The 25,320-nt window shown below is 44.2% G+C and overlaps 1 protein-coding gene across 2 annotated transcripts in view; it reads right to left on the bottom strand.

Moving 5' to 3' along the window:
- The window catches only part of ADGRE2 (adhesion G protein-coupled receptor E2), a 46,113-nt gene that overhangs the window by 14,255 nt on the left and 6,538 nt on the right, over positions 1-25,320 (bottom strand). Inside the window, exons 5-17 of one of the 2 annotated variants that reach the window (XM_072721376.1) lie at positions 24,836-24,967; positions 23,724-23,870; positions 23,134-23,280; positions 22,304-22,359; positions 22,101-22,178; positions 21,537-21,714; positions 15,109-15,216; positions 14,724-14,914; positions 14,331-14,510; positions 11,044-11,241; positions 10,526-10,761; positions 467-533; positions 123-214 (exon numbers count right to left, since the gene is read on the bottom strand). In XM_072721376.1, coding sequence (XP_072577477.1) covers positions 123-214; positions 467-533; positions 10,526-10,761; positions 11,044-11,241; positions 14,331-14,510; positions 14,724-14,914; positions 15,109-15,216; positions 21,537-21,714; positions 22,101-22,178; positions 22,304-22,359; positions 23,134-23,280; positions 23,724-23,870; positions 24,836-24,967 — 1,810 coding nt within the window. Of the gene's footprint in view, positions 1-122; positions 215-466; positions 534-10,525; positions 10,762-11,043; positions 11,242-14,330; positions 14,511-14,723; positions 14,948-15,108; positions 15,217-21,536; positions 21,715-22,100; positions 22,179-22,303; positions 22,360-23,133; positions 23,281-23,723; positions 23,871-24,835; positions 24,968-25,320 lie in introns of both variants that reach the window. The other variant, XM_072721375.1, reaches the window with a different exon arrangement.

The raw sequence follows: 25,320 nt of genomic DNA on the forward strand, positions 1-25,320 counted from the left end.
ATCTCTCTACTCAGGTCCCCTCAGAAGACCCCGAGAAGAAGCATCAGGGACTGCTGAGGTACACAGCTTTGCCCTTAGGATCGCACGTGTCTGTTGGGTTGTCACTCTTTTCTTCATCTTACCTTGTGTTCTGGAGGGTGGATACATCACTGTTGAGGGAAGACAGTTTGCTTTTCAAAATCCAGAGGGTCATCAGAAAGAAACCTAAATTGACCTTCAGAAAACCACAGAAGGTTTACTGAATAAAATTTCGATCTGTTCTCTGCATCCTAGCCTGTCCAACACCAGTTCCATATTTAAGTCATTTTCATATTAACTATCAATGGTAGAGTTCGTAGTTTTAAGAATAGTCTTAGAAAACTAAGCAAATCCAGTGACATGCCTGCCTCTGTCACCCTCCCTTAAAATTCTGCTCCTCTAATGACCCCCAGCTGAGCATTAAGGATGCTTTGATGTCATCACTCACAGAGAAGATGGTGCAGACTGGCCCAAGGAAGCTCCATATAAATCTCTCTTCTGGGTTGAGCCAGCAGCTGAGCAAGAGAGCACAAAAATGCATTGGTCCTTAGGAATGGAGAACTATTATGTAAATTCATTCACTCACCAACATTCATTCATTCATCAACAAATACCGAGTGACTCTTTTGTGACAGGATCTGTGGTTAGCTCTGAAGATACATGATAAAGAAAGTAAATACGGTCTTAAAACCCACAAATCTCACATGGAGCAGAGACACACAATTTGACACTGCAACAATAAAACAAAAATGTGAGGCTGTAATGTCCACAATAGCCAAACTGTGGAAGGAGCCTCAGTGTCCTTCGAAAGATGAATGGAGGGGGGAGGGGCAAGATGGCGGAGGAGTAGGGTCTCCAGGTCACTTGTCCTCAACAAATTACCTAGAAAACCATCCAATCATCCTGAAAATCTACGAATTCGGCCTGAGATTTAAAGAGAGACCAGCTGGAACGCTACAGAGAGAAGAGTTCGCGCTTCTATCAAGGTAGGAAGACGGGGAAAAAGAAATAAAGGAACAAAAGGCCTCCAAGGGGGAGGGGCCCCGAGGAGCCGGGCTGAGGCCGGGGCGAGTGTCCCCAGGACAGGAGAGCCCCGTCCCGGAGGAGCAGGAGCTGCACCGACGGAAAGGCCTCCCGGGGAATTGGAGCAGGATCCCCAGAAAGGCGGGGATGCCCTCGGGCTCCCGGGGACAGTAACAGAGGAACTGCGCCCCCGAGAGTGCACCGAGCTCCCTAAGGGCTGCAGCGCTCGGCGGGACCCGGAGCAGCTCGGAGGGGCTCGGGCGGCGGCTCCGCGGAGGGGGCTGCGCGGCTCCGGGAACAGCTCGGCGGCGGCGGCTCGGGCAGAGGAAGAAGCTCCGCGGAGGGGGCGGCGCGGCTCCGGGAACAGCTCAGCGGCGGCGGCTCGGGCGGAGGAAGAAGCTCCGCGGAGGGGGCGGCGCAGCTCCGGGAACAGCTCGGAGGGGCTCGGGCGGCGGCTCCGCGGAGGGGGCTACGGGGCGGGAGCGCGAATCCAACAGCGCAGGCCCCGGAGCACAGGGCGCCGGGACACAGCCCAGGATCCGGCCTCCCCCGGGACAGGCAGAGGCCGGGAGGGCCCAGGACAGCAAGGACGCTCCTGCCTGGAACTGAGCAGATCAGCGGCCCCGCCCGGGAGCCCCCAGGCCCTGCAGAGGGAGAGCCCCGGAGCTACTGCGGGAGCTGACCCCAGGGTCCCAGAGCTGCCCCCGCCACTGTGGCTTCCTCCTGGGGCCTCACGGGGTGAACAACCCCCACTGAGCCCTGCACCAGGCAGGGGCAGAGCAGCTCCCCCAAGTGCTCACACCTGAGAGTCAGCACAGCAGGCCCCTCCCCCAGAAGACCAGCGAGACGGACCAGTTCCAAGGGAAGTCAAGGGACTTAAAGTACACAGAATCGGAAGATACTCCCCGTGGTTTTTGCTTTTGGTTTTTTTTGTTTTTGGTTTTGGTTTTTTTTTTTGTGTTTTTTTTTATTTGTTTGTTTTGTTTTGTGCTTTTTTTTTCTTTCTTTCTTTCTTCTTGATTTCTGATTGCTTACCCCGCCCCACCCCCCCTTTTTTTTCTTTTATCTCCTTTCTTTCTTTTTCTTTCTTTTTCTTCTCCTTTCCCCCCCCCCTTTTTTTTTCCTCTTTCTCTTTTTTCTTTTTCTCTTTTCTTTCCTTCTCTCTCTTTTTCTCCTTTTCCCAATACAACTTGTTTTTGGCCACTCTGCACTGAGCAAAATGACTAGAAGGAAAACCTCACCTCAAAAAAAATAATCAGAAACAGCCCACTCTCCCACAGAGTTACAAAATATGGATTACAATTCAATGTCAGAAAGCCAATTCAGAAGCACTATCTTACAGCTACTGGTTGCTCTAGAAAAAACCATAAAGGACTCAAGAGACTTCATGACTGCAGAATTTAGATCCAATCAGACAGAAATTAAAAATCAATTAAATGAGATGCAATCCAAGCTAGAAGTCCTAACGACGAGGGTTAACGAGGTGGAAGAACGAGTGAGTGACATAGAAGACAAGTTGATGGCAAAGAGGGAAACTGAGGAAAAAAGAGACAAGCAATTAAAAGACCATGAGGATAGATTAAGGGAAATAAATGACAGCCTGAGGAAGAAAAACCTACGTTTAATTGGGGTTCCTGAGGGCGCCGAAAGGGACAGAGGGCCAGAATATGTATTTGAACAAATCATAGCTGAAAACTTTCCGAATCTGGGAAGGGAAACAGGCATTCAGATCCAGGAAATAGAGAGATCCCCCCCTAAAATCAACAAAAACCGTTCAACACCTCGACATTTAATAGTGAAGCTTGCAAATTCCAAAGATAAGGAGAAAATCCTTAAAGCAGCAAGAGAAAAAAAGTCCCTGACATTTATGGGGAGGAATATTAGGGTAACAGCAGACCTCTCCACAGAGACCTGGCAGGCCAGAAAGGGCTGGCAGGATATATTCAGGGTCCTAAATGAAAAGAACATGCAACCAAGAATACTTTATCCAGCAAGGCTTTCATTCAAAATGGAAGGAGAGATAAAGAGCTTCCAAGACAGACAGCAACTGAAAGAATATGTAACCTCCAAACCAGCTCTGCAAGAAATTTTAAGGGGGACTCTTAAAATTCCCCTTTAAGAAGAAGTTCAGTGGAACATTCCACAAAAACAAGGACTGAATAGATATGATGACACTAAACTCATATCTATCAGTAGTAACTCTGAACGTGAACGGGCTTAATGACCCCATCAAAGGGGCAGGGTTTCAGACTGGATAAAAAAGCAGGACCCATCTATTTGCTGTCTACAAGAGACTCATTTTAGACAGAAGGACACCTACAACCTGAAAATAAGAGGTTGGAGAACCATTTACCATTCAAATGGTCCTCAAAAGAAAGCAGGGGTTGCCATCCTTATATCAGATAAATTAAAATTTACCCCAAAGACTATAGTGAGAGATGAAGAGGGACACTATCTCATACTCAAAGGATCTATCCAACAAGAGGACTTAACAATCCTCAATATATATGCCCCGAATGTGGGAGCTGCCAAATATTTAAACCAATTAATAACCAAACTGAAGAAATACCTTGATAATAATACACTTATACTTGGTGACTTCAATCTAGCTCTTTCTACCCTGGATAGGTCTTCTAAGCACAACATCTCCAAAGAAACGAAAGCTTTAAATGATACACTGGACCAGATGGATTTCACAGATATCTACAGAACTTTACATCCAAGCTCAACTGAATACACATTCTTCTCAAGTGCACATGGAACTTTCTCCAGAATAGACCACATACTGGGTCACAAATCGGGTCTGAACCGATACCAAAAGATCGGGATAGTCCCCTGTATATTCTCAGACCATAATGCCTTGAAATTAGAACTTAATCACGACAAGAAGTATGGAAGGACCACAAACACGTGGAGGTTAAGGACCATCCTGCTAAAAGATGAAAAGGTCAACCAGGAAATTAAGGAAGAATTAAAAAGATTCATGGAAACTAATGAGAATGAAGATACAACCGTTCAAAATCTTTGGGATGCAGCAAAAGCAGTCCTGAGGGGGAAATACATCGCAATACAAGCATCCATTCAAAAACTGGAAAGATCTCAAATTCAAAAGCTCACCTTACACATAAAGGAACTAGAGAAAAAGCAACAAATAGACCCCACCCCCAGCAGAAGAAGACAGTTAATTAAAATTCGAGCAGAACTCAATGATATCGAGACCAAAAGAACTGTGGAACAGATCAACAGAACCAGGAGTTGGTTCTTTGAAAGAATTAATAAGATAGATAAACCATTAGCCAACCTTATTAAAAAGAAGAGAGAGAAGACTCAAATTAATAAAATCATGAATGAGAAAGGAGAGATCACTACCAACACCAAGGTAATACAAACGATTTTAAAAACATATTATGAACAGCTGTACGCCAATAAATTAGGAAATCTAGAAGAAATGGACGCATTCCTGGAAAGCCACAAACTACCAAAACTGGAGCAGGAAGAAATAGAAAACCTGAACAGGCCAATAACCAGGGAGGAAATTGAAGCAGTCATCAAAAACCTCCCAAGACACAAGAGTCCAGGGCCAGATGGCTTCCCAGGGGAATTCTATCAAACGTTTAAAGAAGAAATCATACCTATTCTACTAAAGCTGTTTGGAAAGATAGAAAGAGATGGAGTACTTCCAAATTCGTTCTACGAGGCCAGCATCACCTTAATTCCGAAACCAGACAAAGACCCCACCAAAAAGGAGAATTACAGACCAATATCCCTGATGAACATGGATGCAAAAATTCTCAACAAGATACTAGCCAATAGGATCCAACAACACATTAAGAAAATTATTCACCATGACCAAGTAGGATTTATCCCTGGGACACAAGGCTGGTTCAACACTCGTAAAACCATCAATGTGATTCATCATATCAGCAAGAGAAAAACCAAGAACCATATGATCCTCTCATTAGTTGCAGAGAAAGCATTTGACAAAATACAGCATCCATTCCTGATCAAAACCCTTCAGAGTGTTGGGATAGAGGGAACTTTCCTCGACATCTTAAAAGCCATCTACGAAAAGCCCACAGCAAATATCATTCTCAATGGGGAAGCACTGGGAGCCTTTCCCCTAAGATCAGGAACAAGACAGGGATGTCCACTCTCACCACTGCTGTTCAACATAGTTCTGGAAGTCCTCGCCTCAGCAATCAGACAACAAAAAGACATTAAAGGCATTCAAATTGGCAAAGAAGAAGTCAAACTCTCCCTCTTCGCCGATGACATGATACTCTACATAGAAAACCCAAAAGCCTCCACCCCAAGATTGCTAGAACTCATACAGCAATTTGGTAGCGTGGCAGGATACAAAATCAATGCCCAGAAATCAATGGCATTTCTATACACTAACAATGAGACTGAAGAAAGAGAAATTAAGGACTCAATCCCATTTACAATTGCACCCAAAAGCATAAGATACCTAGGAATAAACCTAACCAAAGAGGTAAAAGATTTATACCCTAAAAACTATAGAACACTTCTGAAAGAAATTGAGGAAGACACAAAGAGATGGAAAAATATTCCATGCTCATGGATTGGCAGAATTAATATTGTAAAAATGTCAATGTTACCCAGGGCAATTTACACGTTTAATGCAATCCCTATCAAAATACCATGGACTTTCTTCAGAGAGTTAGAACAAATTATTTTAAGATTTGTGTGGAATCAGAAAAGACCCCGTATAGCCAGGGGAATTTTAAAAAAGAAAACCATAGCTGGGGGCATCACAATGCCAGATTTCAGGTTGTACTACAAAGCTGTGGTCATCAAGACAGTGTGGTACTGGCACAAAAACAGACACATAGATCAATGGAACAGAATAGAGAACCCAGAAATGGACCCTGAAATGTATGGTCATCTAATATTCAATAAAGGAGGAAAGACTATCCATTGGAAGAAAGACAGTCTCTTCAATAAATGGTGCTGGGAAAATTGGACATCCACATGCAGAAGAATGAAACTGGACCACTCTCTTGCACCATACACAAAGATAAACTCAAAATGGATGAGAGATCTAAATGTGAGACAAGAGTCCATCAAAATCCTAGAGGAGAACACAGGCAACACCCTTTTGGAACTTGGCCACAGTAATTTCTTGCAAGATACATCCACAAAGGCAAAAGAAACAAAAGCAAAAATGAACTATTGGGACTTCATCAAGATAAGAAGCTTTTGCACAGCAAAGGATACAGTCAACAAAACTAAAAGACAACCTACAGAATGGGAGAAGATATTTGCAAATGACCTATCAGATAAAGGGCTAGTTTCCAAAATCTATAAAGAACTTATTAAACTCAACACCAAAGAAACAAACAATCCAATCATGAAATGGGCAAAAGACATGAAGAGAAATCTCACAGAGGAAGACATGGACATGGCCAACAAGCACATGAGAAAATGCTCTGCATCACTTGCCATCAGGGAAATACAAATCAAAACCACAATGAGATACCACCTCACACCAGTGAGAATGGGGAAAATTAACAAGGCAGGAAACAACAAATGTTGGAGAGGATGCGGAGAAAAGGGAACCCTCTTACACTGTTGGTGGGAATGTGAACTGGTGCAGCCACTCTGGAAAACTGTGTGGAGGTTCCTCAAAGAGTTAAAAATAGACCTGCCCTACGACCCAGCAATTGCACTGTTGGGGATTTACCCCAAAGATTCAGATGCAATGAAACGTCGGGACACCTGCACCCCGATGTTTCTATCAGCAATGGCCACAATAGCCAAACTGTGGAAGGAGCCTCGGTGTCCATCGAAAGATGAATGGATAAAGAAGATGTGGTTTATGTATACAATGGAATATTACTCAGCGATTAGAAACGACAAATACCCACCATTTGCTTCAACGTGGATGGAACTGGAGGGTATTATGCTGAGTGAAATAAGTCAGTCGGAGAAGGACAAACAGTGTATGTTCTCATTCATTTGGGGAATATGAATAATAGTGAAAGGGAATATAAAGGAAGGGAGAAGAAATGTTGGGAAATATCAGGAAGGGAGACAGAACATAAAGACTCCTAACTCTGGGAAACGAACTAGGGGTGGTGGAGGGGGAGGAGGGCGGGTGTTGGAGGGGAATGGGTGACGGGCACTGAGGTGGACACTTGACGGGATGAGCACTGGGTGTTTTTCTGTATGTTGGTAAATTGAACACCAATAAAAATTAATTTAAAAAAAAAAAGAAAGATGAATGGATAAAGAAGCTGTGTTTATGTATACAATGGAATATTACTCAGCCATTAGAAACGACAAATACCCACCATTTGCTTCGACGTGGATGGAACTGGAGGGTATTTTGCTGAGTGAAATAAGTCAATCAGAGAAAGACAAACATTATATGGTCTCATTCATTTGGGGAATATAAAAAATAGTGAAAGGGAATAGAAGGGAAGGGAGAAGAAATGGGTAGGAAATATCAGAAAGGGAGACAGAACATAAAGACTCCTAACTCTGGGAAATGAACTAGGGGTGGTGGAAGGGGAGGAGGGCGGGGGGTGGGGGTGAATGGGTGACGGGCACTGAGGGTGGCACTTGACAGGATGAGCACTGGGTGTTATTCTGTATGTTGGCAAATTGAACACCAATAAAAAATAAATTTATTATTAAAAAATAAAAAATTAAATAAATAAATAAATAAATAAATAAATAAATAAATAAAATGTGAGGCTGTGAGAATGTATCATTGGACGTCATGATTAGATGGAAGTCTAAAGGATTAGGATGGCTAAGGATGATTCAATAAGGAAATTATATTTTTGGTTGAGATATGAAGAGTGAATGCTGTCACTGAGATAAACAGTGTTGAAGCCAAGGAGAAGCCCACACACCTGTTAACAGATTTAGAGAGTCCTGTGAATCTAACATGGTTTTAACGGTCTTTTTTGTACTGTTCAATATAATTTTTTTCCATCAGCAAAAGCCCCACCTTGAACCCCACCTCTGCAAAACCCATCCACTTAGTTTTGTATTTTTTTCATGGCATTATTCAGATATATTTTACATACCATAAGTTCACCCATCTAAACTATCCAGTTCAGTCATCTTTAGAATATCCACAGTGTTGCGTGCCTGCACCAAAATCTAACTTAAGGTTAGATTAGTACCTTAAGATAATTTCAGTTCTTAAAGGGAAACTTCATTCACTTCATGTGTTCCCCACCTCCACACACTCCATTCCTCCCCTCCCCCCAGGGCACCATTACTCTGCTTTCTCATTCAACAGATTTGCCTGTTCTGAACATTTTACATAAGTGGTATCATCCAATATGTGGTCTTTTATGACTGGATCCTTTCATTTAGCATCATGCTTTCAATGCTATCTGAATTGCAGCACGTATTTATGGATAGGTTATACTCCTGACTTTTCTTCATAGCTAAATAATATTCTGCTGGATGGATATCCGGCTGCATCTTGGTTATCTATTCTTCACTTCATGGACATTCCAGTTATTTCCAATTTTGAAGAGTATGCTATTAGTATTCAGGTACAAGTTTTTTTGTATATTTTTTAAATTTTTTATTGGAGTTTGATTTGCCAACATATAGTATAACACCCAGTGCTCATCCCATCAAGTGCCCCCCTCAGTGCTCAGGTACAAGTTTTTGTGTGAACATACGATTCCATTTGTTTTGGGTAGATATCCTAGCATGTGGTAGCTATACTTTGAACCCTGTGACAAACTGTCCAACCAAGTTCCAAAGTGGCTGCACCATTTTACATTCCAACCACCAATGTATAAGTGTTCCAAATTTTCCACATTGTTACAAACACTTTTTACTGCCTTTTTTAACCATTTTAACTAATGGGTATGAAGTAACATCTTATTTGTGGTTTTTGACTTGATTTTCCTGATGACTATGGTTGTTGAGCATCTTCTCATGTGATTATTAGTCATTTACATATCATCTTTGGAGGAATGGGTATTAACATATTTTGTCCATTTTTCATTTTTTATTTATTTAATCTCTACACCCCACATGGGGCTCAAACTCATGACCCCGATATCACGAGTCATGTGCTCCAACTGAGCCAGCCAAGTACCCCCATTTTTAAACTGAATTATTTGTCTTTTGTTGTTGAGTTGTTTGATTTAGTTTTAACAACAGTGCAAAACAGATGTTCTCTTATGATCACAGATTGGTAATTAATGTATAAAAATCTTAAGTCTATTGTTGAAGGTATTACTGACACACAGTGACAGAATCTACTTTTGATCCAACATTCCGGTAGAGAGTGAGCAAGGCACTTCAGAACAATGGAGAGTGTGAAAGGCCGTTTCAGGACAACTAAAGTATAGGCTAAGAAGAATGTAAGCAAGAGGCACCTGGATGGCTCCATCTGTTAAGTATCTGCCTTAAGCTCAGGTCATGATCCCACGGTCATGAGATCAGTCCCCACATTGGGCCCACTGATTCCCTTGTTTGTGCTCTCTCTCTATCTCTGTCAGATGGATGAATAAATCTTTTTGAAAATATAAAAAAAAGAAAATGTCTCTAAGGAAGCACTGATTAGAAACTTTGTAGATGAAGTCTTTATATCGATTGTTATGAATATATTAAAAACACTAAATGTCTAAAACACTAAAGGAAGGGGCACTGTGTGGCTCAGTCAGTTAAGTATCCAACTCTAGATTTTGGCTCAAGTCATGATCTTGGGGTCATGGGATGGAGCCCCATGTTGGAATAAGTATGATGCCTGCTTGGGAATCTTTGTTTCTCTCCCTCTGCCCACCGCCACTCATGCTTGCACACTCCCTATCTATCTGTGATTATTCTAAAAACACTAACTTGTATGCCTCTAAAGAGTCTATTTTATGGTGTGTGAAATACATGTCAATAAGAGTAAAAACACAAAACTGAGCGTTAAAGGTGAAGATAAGAGAGTACAAGTTCTACAGCTTGACTCTCTAGATTTGAATCCCACCTCTGCCACTTACTAGCCATGCACTTGGGGCATTTAATTAAACTATCTGTGGCTCATTTTATTCATCTTTAAAATGGGGCAAAGGACTGTACCTACTTCATAGTATTAGTGTAAGGATTAAGATAGTTACCACATACAGAAATGGTTGGAAAAATGCATGGCATAAAGGAAGTACCTCATAAATCTTAACTATAATATAATCTATTATATGATTATTTAAATCAACTCTACTTTTGAAATAAAAACACTGTAATATCCTGAAAGATCTGGACAAAGAGTAGATTCAATTTTTTTAACTGATGTCCTAAGCACTTCTTTCAGCTTCAGTTTTGCTATTCAAATGACAGAGCTTTAAAGACATTCTCCTTAACTCTTATCATTTTCCACTAAAAAGATTTCCTAAGAATTCTTACTTCCTATGCCTTCTCTGCATTATTCTCTGGCATAATAAAAAGTGCTACTTTGATTCCAGTGGTGGTCATGATCATGTAGAGAATCTGCATTTACCGGGTGGGTGTTCTATAGAGGTGAGGCCTGGATGCAGCTGAAATGGCCACAATTAAAGTCGGGACTCCATATCCCACAGGGTACATGAGCTTCTTCATAAGCGTGCTCACACTGGAGTAGTTGACCACCATCAGGTTGCGTGCAGTGAGGAAGAGGTGTAGACCCTCCAGCAGCATCCAGGTGAAGGAGGCCAGGTAGAGATAGTGTAAGGCACCAGCGATGATGGAGCACAGCACCTGGGGGAGGAGAAAAGTGCCACCAGGAGGGATTTTTCAGAGAGGAGGTGGGCCCAGGACCTGTGCCATACCTTGCCATTGAAGTGAGTGCTCCTATATATGGTAGAGTTCTCAGCAGAAGGTTTGTCTTCTAGTTCATTAGTCAATGTGGAATAGGCTACTTACCCCCTCTAACCTCCCCAGAACCCAAGGCCATTTTATTAATGTACCAATATAGTATGGTACTGTGAACTGAGCGATCCTTGGGGCGGGACAGGGTCTCCTCTGTGAACATGACACTACCTTGATCTCGGTCCGGTCGATGGCCATGAGGAAGAGCAGGTGGGCTAAGAAGAGGCAGATCGAGAGATGCAGGTGGAGGGAGGTGCTAGTGTTCTGGATGGCTTTGCACAGCAGGAAGGTGAGGGCTGCCAGGAGGAGGCACAGCAGAGAGAGGCCCAGCCCCACATAGGTGATCACAGGCAGCACAAGATCCTCTTCCTGGGACCCAGCCAAGAGAAGCAATGAAGACATTATACTTATATTTTCCCTATATGGGGGAATGACTCTTCCATCATTTTTAATTTTATTTATTGACATAGCAACGTCAAGAATGGAGGAACCAGGTAAAATTGTTATGTTATTGAGAGTAGTTCCTTTGGGTTCAGAATGTTACAACTCTATGGGATTCTGACATGATTAATTCAGAGCCTACAAGAATTGAGGGATAGGAGGGTCCTCACTCAAGACAAAGCCCCAGAACTCACAACAGTTTATTTTACTTTACAGATCACCTAAGTAAGTCTTTCGTTATGGTAATCCAGAGGAAGTAACCAGCTTACCTAAACAGGGGAGCAGGCAAACATAGTTCCTAACCCACCTACACTCACTGGCATTCCTGGCCCCCTTGGACCTCTGCCACCACAAAATCATCCTTCTGCAGCCCCTGAGAGCCCTTGTCTACAGATTTCCAGCCCTAAAGACTCCTGTGATAAGCAGAACTCTAATTTGGCAATGAATGATAGAATGTGTACATACACTTTCTTCCAGATTTTCAGTTAATGCCAGATTGGGTCCTGTGGTGAAAGGATTTTGCAGGTGGAATTTGGGTCCTATGTCAGTTGACTTTAGGGAGGCATTTTATCCTGGGAAGGATGGCCAAATCAGTGAGCCCTCAAAAGCTCTGAGCTCTCCTGAAGAAAAAGACTAAAGTATGAGAGCATTTGAGGTGAGGGAGCTTCTCCTCCTGGCTACAGGTTACAAATGCTAATATGCTGAAACAGAATACAGAACCCAAAAATGGATTCTCGACTCTATGGCCAACTTATTTTGACAAAACAGGAAACAATATCCAATGGAAAAAAATATTCTCTTCAACAAAATGTGTTGGGATACATGGACAGCCACATGCAGGAGAATGAAACTGGACCACTTTCTTACACCATATGCAAAAATAAACTCAAAAAGGATGAAAGACCTCAATGTGAGACAGGAATCCATCAATTCTAGAAAACACAAGAAACTACCTCTTGGATCTTGCTGCAGCAACTTGTTGCTAGACAGTCTCCAAAGGCAAGAGGAAAAAAAATACCAAAAATGAACCTTTGGTACTTCATCAGAATAAAAAGCTTTTGCACAGCAAAGGAAACAGTCAACAAAATTAAAAGACAACCTACAGAATGGGAGAAGATATTTGCAAAAGACTTCTCAGAGGGCTAATATCCAAAATCTATAATGAACATATCAAACTCCACACCTGAAAAACAAACAATCCAGTCAAGAAATGGGCAGAACACATGAACAGACATTTCTCCAAAGAAGACATATATGGCCAACAAGCACCTGAAAAAATGCTCCACATCACTCGCCATCAAGGAAATACAAATCAAAACCACAAGGAGATACCACCTCATGCCTGTCAGAATGGCTACAATTAACGACTCAGGAAACAACAGATGTTGACAAAGATGTGGAGAAGGAGGAACCCTCTTACACTATAGTGGTTATGGAAATTGGTGCAACCACTTTCAAAAACAGTGTGGAGGTTCCTCAAAAAGTTAAAGTTATACTACCACCCAGCTATGGCACCTCTAGATATTATCAAAAGTATACAAAAATAATGATTCAAAGGGTCACATACACCCCAATGGTTATAGCAGTAATGGCCAAAATAGCCAGAATATGGAAAGAACCCAGATGTTCATCAACAGATAAATGGATAAGGAAGAGGAGGGTTATATAAGCAATGTAATGTTTACCCAGCCGTCAAAAAGAATGAAATTTTGTCATTTGCAACAACATAGAGGGAACTAGAGGGTATTAGGCTAAACAAAATAAGTCACTCAGAGAAAGATCAATAGCATGTGATTTCACTAATATCTGGAATTTAAGATACAAAACAGATGAACATAGGCGAAGTGAAGGAAAAATAAAATAAGAGGAAAATAGGGAGGCAAACAGCAAGAGACTCTTAACTATAGGAAACAAACAGGGTTGCTGGAGGGGAGATGTATAAGGGAAAGGGGTAACTGAGTGATGGGCATTAAGGAGGGCACTTGATATAATGAGGACTAGGTGTCATATACAGTTGATGAATCACTAAATTCTAACCCTGATCATGAAACGCCAGGAGACCTGCACCCCGATGTTTATAGCAGCAATGTCCACAATAGCCAAACTGTGGAAGGAGTCTCAGTGTCCATCGAAAGATGAATGGATAAAGAAGATGTGGTTTATGTATACAACGGAATATTACTCAGCCATTAGAAATTACAAATACCCACCATTTGCTTCAACGTGGATGGAACTAGAGGGAATTATGCTGAGTGAAGTCAATCAGAGAAGGACAAACATTATATGGTCTCATTCATTTGGGGAATATAAATAATAGTGAAAGGGAATAGAGGGGAAGGGAGAAGAAATGGGTAGGAAATATCAGGAAGGGAGACAGAACATAAAGACTCCTAACTCTGGGAAACGAACTAGGAGTGGTGGAAGGGGAGGGTGGGGGGGTGGGGGTGACTGGGTGGCGGGCACTGAGGGGGGCACTTGACAGGATGAGCACTGGGTGTTATTCTGTATGTTGGCAAATTGAACACCAATAAAAAATAAATTTATTATTAAAAATAAATTAATTAATTAATTAAATACTATCAAAAAAAATTCTATCCCTGAAACTGAAAATACAGTGAATGTTAATAAATTCAATATAAATAAAATTAAAAAAAAAAAAGAAATGCCGATACACTCTAAGAGCCCATGAGAGAAGGAATGCAGGTAGCCCCTAGTTGCTGAGCATGATCTCCTGCTCAGAGATTGCTAGAAAGTGGAACCCCAGTCCTACAATTGCAAGGAACTGAAACCTACCAGTAACTAGGGAGCTCAAGGAGGAATCTGAGCCTTAGAGGAGAATGCAGCTCTGGCTTATTTCAGGCTTATAAGACCCTGAACAGCAACTGAGCCACACCATACCTGACTGCTGCTCTGAAGAAACCACAGGATATAAATTTCTATTTTTCTAAAGCCCCTACATGGAGGAAATATGTTACAAAGCAATAGACAAGGGATGCAGTCCCTCTCAGGGCTCTCACCTGCACATCATAGTGGGCCATGAGGACGGCAAAGCTGCTGAGGTGAGTGCACTGGCAGGTGGTGCTAGTGTCTCCACTGTCCACCATTGTGCAGCCTCTGGTGGACCAATGACCGCATTCATCTTGAGTGTGCTCCCAGAAGACACAGAACACCTTTAGTTTTGGCTCGTGGGTCACTGACTGTAGGAAGAGTATAGGTGGGAGCCAGTGGTTCTGGTGCTCAGAAACGCTTATCCAAAGCTGGCTAGCAAAGGGCTTTCCTGGGGGAATGATGCACTCATGGGGGACCTCCCTGCAGAACCTCAAGGTTGAGCTAGGCAGCGAAGCTGTGCCCAGGACCCAGGCTCCTTCCAGGCTCCTTCCATATCCACAGCCTCATGCACCAGCACTCACATGGTGAGAGAAGATGAAAGTGACAGGGGAGCTGAGCTTCTGGGTGACCTTGTTGCTCATAAATGCAGAGATGACCTCTGAGAGCAGGACAGGGGAGACTCCCTGCAGCAAGCCTTTGGGTGCCCCATGCAGAACTGCCTGCTTCTCAGGCTCCAGGACCAGGGAAGCCTCCGCCAGCAACTTGCCCATTCCTGGAGTAGAGAGGAGGCCCACCACAGAAGGACCTGAAGGACAAGACCATGTTGAAACCTTGGGGTGCACAACAGAGCCCTCCTCAGATGCACTCTTTGTGGCCTACTAAACATCCCCTTTCCCTTTATCCTTCAGTTCCCTGCCTGTCACATCCTGGAGCAACTTGTGACCTTCCTCCCATCTCAGCCATTACCTGAGTCACCAGATTTGTGCACCACATCCCATTTCAGCATCATCTTTGCCAGATTCTGACTCAAAGTGACATTTCTGTATCCTTCCTCCTGCACCTCCAGGGACAAGTCTATGAGTCGTAGGAGTTATATAAGAGAAGTAGGTTAGTAATTCTGCCTATAGTAGCTGCTATAATATCATTATTTTATATGTGTGTTTCCATACACACAAACACACGAAAACACACACACTGAATTAATAAAGGTTTATGCAAAAATACTTTGAGCAACTGGACACCAACAAACGGATAACCTAGATGAAAGTGAAAAATTCCTAGAGACATACAAACTACAAAATAATAGTAGATAATAAGATGGTGGAAGAGTAGGGTCTCCAAGTCACCTGTCCCCACCAAATTACCTAGATAACCTTCAAATCATCCTGAAAATCTACGAATTTGGCCTGAGATTTAAAGAGAGACCAGCTGGAATGCTACAGTGAGAAGAGTTCACACATCTATCAAGGTAGGAAGACGGGGGAAAAAGAAATAAAGAAACAAAAGGCATCCAAGGGGGAGGGGCCCCGCGAGGAGCCGGGCTGAGGCCGGGGCGAGTGTCCCCAGGACAGGAGAGCCCCGTCCCGGAGGAGCAGGAGCTGCACCAACCTTCCCGGGCGGAAAGGCCTCGCAGGGAGTTAGAGCAGGACCCAGGAGGGCGGGGATGCCCTCGGGCTCCCGGGGACACTAACAGGCATCTGCGCCCCGGGGAGAGTGTGCCACACCCCGCGGCGGAGCTCCCTGAAGGGCTGCAGCGCGCACACATTGACCCGGGAGCAGCTCGCAGGGGCTCGGGCGGCGGCTCCGCAGAGGGGGCTGCACGGCGGGGAGCGCGAATCCAACAGCGCAGGCCCCGGAGCACAGGGCGCTGGGACACAGCCCAGGATCCGGCCTCCCCCAGGGACAGGCAGAGGCCCGGAGGGCTCAAGACCGCAAACACGCTCCTGCTCCGAGCTGAGCAGATCAGCGGCCCCGCCCCGGAGCCTCCAGGCCCTGCAGACGGAGAGCCCCGGAGTTACTGCGGGGGCTGAATCCAGGGCTCCAGAGCAGGCCCCGCCACTGGGGTTGTTCCTCCTGGGGCCTCACGGGGTCAACAACCCCCACTGAGCCCTGCACCAGGCAGGGGGCAGAGCAGCTCCCCCAAGTGCTAACACCTGAAAATCAGCACAACAGGCCCCTCCCCCAGAAGACCAGCGAGAAGGACCAGTTCCAGGGGAAGTCAAGGGACTTAAAGTATACAGAATCAGAAGATACTCCCCCGTGTTTTTTTGTTTTTTGTTTTTTCCTTTTTGCTTTTTGTTTGTTTGTTTGTTTGTTTTGCTTTTTGATTTCTGTTTGCTTTCCCCACCCTTTTTTTCCTTTCTTTTTCTTTCTCTTTTTCTTCTCTTTTTTCCTTTTTTTCTTCCTTTTTTCTTTTTTCTTTTTCTCTTTTCTTTCCTTCTTTCTCTTCTCTCTTTTTCTCCTTTTCCCAATACAACTTGTTTTTGGCCACTCTGCACTGAGCAAAATGACTAGAAGGAAAACCTCACCTCAAAAGAAAGAATCAGAAACAGTCCTCTCTCCCACAGAGTTACAAAATCTGGATTACAATTCAATGTCAGAAAGCCAATTCAGAAGCACTATTATACAGCTCCTGGTGGCTCTAGAAAAAAGCATAGGACTCAAGGGACTCATGACTGCAGAACGTAGATCTAATCAGGCAGAAATTACAAATCAATTGAATGAGATGCAATCCAAACTAGAAGTCCTAACAACGAGGTTTAACGAGGTGGAAGAACGAGTGAGTGACATAGAAGACAAGTTGATGGCAAAGAGGGAAACTGAGGAAAAAAGAGACAGGCAATTAAAAGACCATGAGGATACATTAAGGGAAATAAACGACAGCCTGAGGAAGAAAAACCTACTTTAATTGGGGTTCCCGAGGGCGCTGAAAGGGACAGAGGGCCAGAATATCTATTTGAAGAAATCATAGCTGAAAACTTTCCTAATCAGGGAAGGGAAACATGGATTCAGATCCAGGAAATAGAGAGATCCCCCCTAAAAACAATAAACACCATTCAACACCTCGACATTTAATAGTTAAGCTTGCAAATTCCAAAGATAAAGAGAAGATCCTTAAAGCAGCAAGAGACAAGAAATCCCTGACTTTTATGGGGAGGAGTATTAGGGTAACAGCAGACCTCTCCAAAGAGACCTGGCAGGCCAGAAAGGACTGGCAGGATATATTCAGGGTCCTAAATGAGAAAAACATACAACCAAGAATACTTTATCCAGCAAGGCTCTCATTCAGAATGGAAGGAGAGATAAAGAGCTTCCAAGACAGGCAGGAACTGAAAGAATATGTGACCTCCAAACCAGCTCTGCAAGAAATTTTGAGGGGGACTCTTAAAATTCCCCTTTAAGAATATAAATAATAGTGAAAGGGAATAGAAGGGAAGGGAGAAGAAATGGGTAGGAAATATCAGAAAGGGAGACAGAACGTAAAGACTCCTAACTCTGGGAAAGGAACTACGGGTGGTGGAAGGGGAGGAGGGCGGGGGGTGGGGGTGAGTGGGTGACGGGCACTGAGGGGGGCACTTGATGGGATGAGCACTGCTTGTTATTCTGTATGTTGGTAAATTGAACACCAATAAAAAATAAATGTATTGTTAAAAATAAAAAAATAAACTCCACCATTGATCCCACAAAAAAAAAAATGGGCAAAAGACATGAACAGAAATCTCACAGAGGAAGACATAGACATGGCCAACACGCACATGAGAAAATGCTCTGCATCACTTGCCATCAGGAAAATACAAATCAAAACCACAATGAGATACCACCTCACACCAGTGAGAATGGGGAAAATTAACAAGGCAGGAAACCACAAATGTTGGACAGGATGCGGAGAAAAGGGAACCCTCTTACACTGTTGGTGGGAATGTGAAATGGTGCACCATCTGGAAAACTCTGTGGAGGTTCCTCAAAGAGTTAAAAATAGACTTGCCCTATGACCCAGCAATTGCACTGTTGGGGATTTACCCTAAAGATACAGATGCAGTGAAATGCCGGGACACCTGCACCCCGATGTTTCTAGCAGCAATGTCCACAATAGCCAAACTGTGGAAGGAGCCTCGGTGTCCATCGAAAGATGAATGGATAAAGAAGATGTGGTTTATGTATACAATGGAATATTACTCAGCCATTAGAAATGACAAATACCCACCATTTGCTTCAACATGTATGGAACTGGAGGGTATTATGCTGAGTGAAATGACTCAATCAGAGAAGGACAAACATTATATGGTCTCATTCATTTGGGGAATATAAATAATAATGAAAGGGAATAGAAGGGAAGGGAGAAGAAATGGGTAGGAAATATCAGAAGGGAGGCAGAACATAAAGACTCCAGCTCTGGGAAAAGAACTAGGGGTGGTGGAAGGGGAGGAGGGCGGGGGGTGAGGATGAAGGTGACAGGCACTGAGGGGGGCACTTGACGGGATGAGCACTGTGTGTTATTCTGGATGTTGGCAAATTGGACACCAATAAAAAATAAATTTATTATTAAAAAAAAAGAACAGCTCAATTGGCAGCTGTTGTGTTGCATTCTGTAACCTCTCTTTCATGACTTAAAACCTTGCTTCTGTAAAACCCAGACAAAATAAAGAATGGAAAAACAGAAAAAAAAATAAAATAAAGTGGCAAAGAACATAAGCAAGATGATATTAAAAAAAAAAGAAGAAGAAGAAAGAAAGAAACGACAAGTACCCACCATTTACTTCGATGTGGATGGAACTGGAGGGTATTATGCTGAGTGAAAAAAGTCAATCGGAGACGGGCAAACATTATATGGTCTCATTCATTTGGGGAATATAAATAATAATGAAAGCAAATAGAGGGGAAGGGAGAAGAAATGGGTAGGAAATATCAGAAAGGGAGTCAGAACATAAAGACTCCTAACTCTGGGAAACGAACTAGGGGTCGTGGAAGGGGAGGAGAGTGGGGGGGTGGGGGTGACTGGGTGGCGGGCACTGAAGGAGGCACTTGACGGGATGAGCCCTGGGTGTTATTCTGTATGTTGGCAAATTGAACACCAATAAAAAATAAATTTATTATTAAGAAATTTAAAAAATAAAAAATAAATAATAAATAAATAAATAAATAAATAAATAAATAAATAGGATGTGGTCTATGTATACAATGGAATATTACTCAGCCATTAGAATCGACAAATACCCACCATTTGATTCGACGTGGATGGAACTGGAGGGTATTATGCTGAGTGAAATAAGTCAATCGGAGAAGGACAAACATTATATGGTCTCATTCATTTGGGGAATATAAATAATAGTGAAAGGGAATAGAGGGGAGGGAGAAGAAATGGGTAGGAAATATCAGAAAGGGAGACAGAACATGGAAGACTCCTAACTCTGGGAAACGAACTAGGGGTGGTGGAATGGGAGGAGGGTGTGGGGTGTGGGTGACTGGGTGGCACTTGACGGGATGAGCACTGGGTGGGTGTTATTCTGTATGTTGGCAATATGAACACCAATTAAAAATAAAATATTATTTTAAAAAAAACAGTCAACAAAACTAAAAGACAACCTACAGAATGGGAGAAGCTGTTTGCAAATGACCTATCAGATAAAGGGCTAGTATCCAAGATCTATAAAGAACTTATTAAACTCAACAGCAAAGAAACAAACAATCCAATCATGAAATGGGCAAAAGACATGAAGAGAAATCTCACAGAGGAAGACATAGACATGGTCAACAAGCACCTGAGAAAATGCTCTGCATCACTGGCCATCAGGGAAATACAAATCAAAACCACAATGAGATTCCACCTCATACCAGTGGGAATGGGGAAAATTAACAAGGCAGGAAACCACAAATGTTGGAGAAGATGTGGAGAAAGGGGAACCCTCCTGCACTGTTGGTGGGAATGTGAACTGCTGCAGCCACTCTGGAAAACTGTGTGGAGGTTCCTCATAGAGTTAAAAATAGACCTGCCCTACGACCCAGGAATTGCACTGTTGGGGATTTACCCCAAAGATACTGATGCAGTGAAATGCCGGGACACCTGCACCCCGATGTTTCTAGCAGCAGTGCCCACAATAGCCAAACTGTGGAAGGAGCCTCAGTGTCCATCGAAAGATGAATGGATAATAAGATGTGGTTTATGTATACAATGGAATATTCCTCAGCCATTAGAAACGACAAATACCCACCATTTGCTTTGATGTGGATGGAACTGGAGGGTATTATGCTGAGTGAAATAAGTCAATCGGATAAAGACAAACATTATATGGTCTCATTCATTTGGGGAATATAAAAAATAGTGAAAGGGAGTAAAGGGAAAGGAGAGACAATGAGTGAAAATACCAGTGAGGGTGAGAAAACATGAGAGACACCTAAGTCTGGGAAATGAACAAGGAGTAGTGGAAGGGGAAGTGGGTGGGGGGTTGAGGTGACTGGGTGATGGGCACTGAGGTGGGCACTTGGCGGGATGAGCACTGGGTGTCATGCTATATGTTGGCAAATTGAACTCCAATAAAAAAAATTTCAAAAAAGAAAATAAATTCCACTCCTATGTATGTATGTAAAGAGCTGAGAACAGTTACTAAAACAAAAACTTGTCCACCAATATCATAGTAACACTATTCAAAAATCATGAAATGTTGGCAACAACCCAAAGGTCAGTCAGCAGACGAATGGATTCACAAAAGGTGCTCTATTCACAATGATACAATATTATTCAACTGTAAAAAGGAAAGAAATACTGCCAAATGCTACAACATGGATTCACCTTGAAACCATGATGCTATGTGAAAGAAGCCAAACTATAAAGTAATTTATTACAAGATTCTATAGATACGAAATGTCCAGAATAGGCAAATCTGCAGACACAGAAAACAGCCTGGTGGCTGCCAGGGGCTGGTGACAGAGAGATGAGAAATGACTGTGTAAGGGGTACACTGATTACTTTGGGGTGATGAAAATATTCTAGAAATGGAGGTGATAGTTGTTCAACTCTGTGAGTGTACAAGTGCAACTGAACTGTATGTTTTGTTCAAAATGTTGAATTTTATGATACATGAGTTTTACCTCAATAAAATAAATCATACTTAGTTATCAAATAATATCAATTTTTTCTTAAAAATTTAGCAAATTGTCTTCTCATGAAGATGTTTCTATTTTATCTTAAATTCTTTATAATTATATCATCTGCTGCTAACTTATATTACAATAAAAATGTGTATGATTTAGTTTTATTCATTTAATCTCTTACTGACTGGTTTATGGATGTAACACTGAGGGATACATATATTCACTCCCTCCAGTGAATTCGGGGGACAAATGAGGTGGGGAACAGACAGAGCAGGCAGGAGCCTGGGGCAGACTCCAGAATTTACCTGTGCCTGCAGATGCATTGAAGGTCCATGGCCCATTGGGCAGGGCCTGGCTTACATTTCTGAGGACACCTTCCAGGCCAACAAGCAGGTTAGTGGCCACACAATGCTGCTTTGAGTGGGGCAGGGCCTCCAGATCCCCGGGAGTCTCCAGCAGCTCATCTACCTCCTGTATTAGGTCCTAGAGGAATGAGGACACAGAGCTAGTGAGCCATGAAGACCCTGCCCACTCAACCCCAGAAACAGACCCTGGAGACTCATTGGTAGATAAAGGTGTTACTGATTCAGAGTCCCTGGGTCTTTGCCTCTACAATCCAGCCACACATAGTCAACCCTTTTTCACAAATACCAAGAATGAAATTAGCCCAATGTCCACAAACAGCAGGAAGAAAAGTCATTTATGGGCTCAGATGGGTGTTAACAATGAGTACCAATGTCTGCATGTCTGCTCCTCCCATCCACCCTGGGAGAAACAGGGCCTCAGAGAGGCGGCATTGTGTTGGGGCTTCCTGCTCCCAGGCCTCTATGGGATGCCTCCACCTTGCCTCTCCTGGGGTGTGCCCTTACCTGGATGGTTTCCTGAGCCAAGGCTGGCTTGAAGTCTCTGTGCAGTTCTTGGACTCTTTCAAAGAAATTAGAGAGTCTCTAGAATAGAGATGAGAGAGGTCAGAGATCCTCACATGTGGATGTGGGAGCTTGGGGGAAATGGGTGGATCAGGCAGGCTGCACAGAGGGATGCCTGCCTCCTGGTCCCTGCTAGGGCCACTCACCTGGCTCTTGATTCCAGGGGGTGGGTTCCAGTTGGGGAAGGACATCTCTGCAGGGACTAGAACAGATTTTCATTACTTGTAAGAGTGTCTGTGTCTGTCTCACCACAATGCTTATAGCAGCAATGTCCACAATAGCCAAAATGTGGAAAGAGCCTCAGTGTCCATTGAAAGATGAATGGATTAAGAAGATGTGTATATATACATTTGAATATTACTCAGCCATTAGAAATGACAAATACCCACCATTTGCTTCGACGTGGATGGAACTGGAGGGTATTATGCTGAGTGAAACAAGTCAATAGGAGAAGGACAATCATTATATGGTCTCATTCATATGGGGAATATAAAAAAAACAGTGAAAGGGATGAAAGGGGAAAGGAGACAAAATGAGTGGGAAATATCAGTGAGGATGACAGAACATGAGAGACTCCTAACTCTGGGAAATGAACAAGGGGTAGTGGAAGGGGAGGTGGGCAGGGGGATGCGGTGACTAGGTGACGGGCACTGAGGGGGCACTTGACAGGATGAGCACTGGGTGTCATACCATATGTTGGCAAAACAAACTTCAATTAAAAAATATACAAGAGAAAAGAGTGTGTCTGGGGATCCCTGGGTGGCTCGGCGGTTTAGCGCCTGCCTTTGGCCCAGGGCGCGATCATGGGATCCTGGGATCGAGTCCCGCGTCGGGCTCCCGGCATGGAGCCTGCTTCTCCCTCTGCCTGTGTCTCTGCCTCTCTCTCTCTCTCATAAATAAATAAATAAATCTTAAAAAAAAAAAAAAGAGTGTGTCTGTGTCGGGGTGGGGTCTGGGGTCAGGTGAGACCAGGTACCTTCGCAGGTGGTGTTCAGTTGCTTATCCTGGAATCCAGGTTTGGGCTTCCAGCCCCGGCGGCAGCGGCACTTGTAGGAGCCCAAAGTGTTGACGCAGACGGTGGAGTAATGGCACGTATGCTTCCCTGAGCTGCACTCATCCTCTTCTGGGGGCACAAAGATGGGAATCAGAACACCTTTCCTCTCCGTGCCCTGCTCCTGTTTCCTGTGTTAGTGTCTCCCATTGATGGGAGGTGATATCACCTGCTGACCCCACATCCTGGTGATGCAGGGCTTATGGGAAGTGTGCAGAAGCCTGACACCTAGCATGTGATCCCTGTACTGATGTGCAGGTTGTGAATATAGAAATACCTTTGTCCCAGTTAGTAATTAGCTGCTGCCTGGGGTCTCCAAGGAGCCTGCTCCTCGGTACCTCAGCTCCTTCCCCGGGAAACCCCAGATCTTTTCCCATCCAGCCTCAAAGGAATTAATGCCTGGTAGGGCAGGACGCCCCCAGGGTTCATGCTGCTTGGTTTGTGTGGGTGTCACTGAATATGTGATCAGATGTTCTGAGTGTGGGTCTCCAGGATGTGGCGTCTAAGCTCTGGACCTTCACAGACGGTGTTGCTTGGGCCATTGGGGGATCCAGGAACCGGCTTCCATCCCGGGCGGCAGCGGCACTCATAGCCACCGATGTTGTTGAGGCAGTGGGTGGAGTTGTGGCATGAGTTCTGCCCCGAGGTACATTCATTCACATCTGAGGACAAAGCCAGACGGTCAGAGTCTACTCCCCTCACTGGCCATCCTTCCTTCCCTACTCTCAGACTCCTTAGCTCTTTACATCAAGAATACCACACACACACACACACACACACCCGTACCAGCCACCTAGCCTGTCAATATAAATGTAATGATAGCATTTTCCTCTGTAAAAACTCCATAATTTCCCTGCAAAGTGGACAGGGGAGAACCAGGAATATGTGTCATTCCAGACAAAGCTGAGTCTCTTCACATATGGTGTGGATTGTGGGGGTGGATAAAGGGGGGAGGCTGTGATGGGCCTCTAACCAGGGAGGTTGTGACACTGAGATGCCCTTGTGTTGACTGATGGGGGCTCGGGAATGCCACCAGTGCTGTCCCAAGCTGCATCCCTGTCCTTATTAGAACATATCCCAGAGGGTCAGCCCTGCCCTACCCAGGCCAGGTTTCCTGTCTCCTCACTGCCTGCACTGAGCACGCACCATTCCTGAAAGTATGGCTGCCTCTCCACTGCCAAATCTCCTCATGGAAGCTTCCTTCAAGATGAGCTCAGCAGGGACACTATCCCCCATTTTCAGGCAATAACTATGGCAAAGAGGGAAACAGACTCATGGGAACTGGACCTCCCAATCAAGGCTCTTACTCATTTCCTCCTCAGCTCAAAATTGAGGCTCTCTTCTCAGAGATATAGAGATACTTCCTGCTTGAGTGTTACAGATGAACAGGGGCAAGTGGGGGACCCAAATCGCTTCTGGAACCTCCACAAGGGAACCCCAGGCCTGAAAGGCCCTGCTGCCTCCCTGCTTTGTGGTGGTATCTTCTGGGGAGGTGAATCCTTGGGCAGAGCAAACCCCCGGTGTTTCTGGAAACTGAGGATCTTCTCTCTCCTCCTGGGGCTACGGGATCTGCCTCGGCCTCTCCCCAGCTCCAGCACAGCCTCACAGCATCTTCCAGGGCCTCTACCTGTGCACAGATTCAGGTCGCCCAGATTGAGCTCAAAGCCAGGCGGGCACTTGCAGGTATAGCTGCCTTTGGTGTTGGTGCAGATGCCACGGCTTTTACACACTCTGGGTTTCAGCTGACATTCATCCACATCTGCGGGAGGAAAGAGAGGGTAATGGATGCCTACACCTGTTTTCTGGGATAGAAACATCTGGAAGCCCCTGCTTTCTCGACTTCAATGAGTGTGTGCCTTTTCTAATTTACACAGAGGCATCCTATGGGCCAGTATGGTGGCCCTGATGTTCTGTTGTCCAGATGTGGCAGGAATCAGCCTAAGTCCTCCCTATATGCCAGCTCTGGTTCCCTTGGCCTCTCGTGGCAGCTCCCAGTTGAGGCAGGGACCTCATGGCCATCTAGTCCCATTTTGAGGACTTAGACAAGTCCAGGGTGGGCCTTCCTCAGAACCAAGTGCAGAGCAAATGCTGTGTTCCCCAAGCAGAACTATC

This window comes from Vulpes vulpes, chromosome 9 (assembly GCF_048418805.1).
Source record: "Vulpes vulpes isolate BD-2025 chromosome 9, VulVul3, whole genome shotgun sequence".
In the NCBI taxonomy this organism is placed as follows: domain Eukaryota; kingdom Metazoa; phylum Chordata; class Mammalia; order Carnivora; family Canidae; genus Vulpes; species Vulpes vulpes.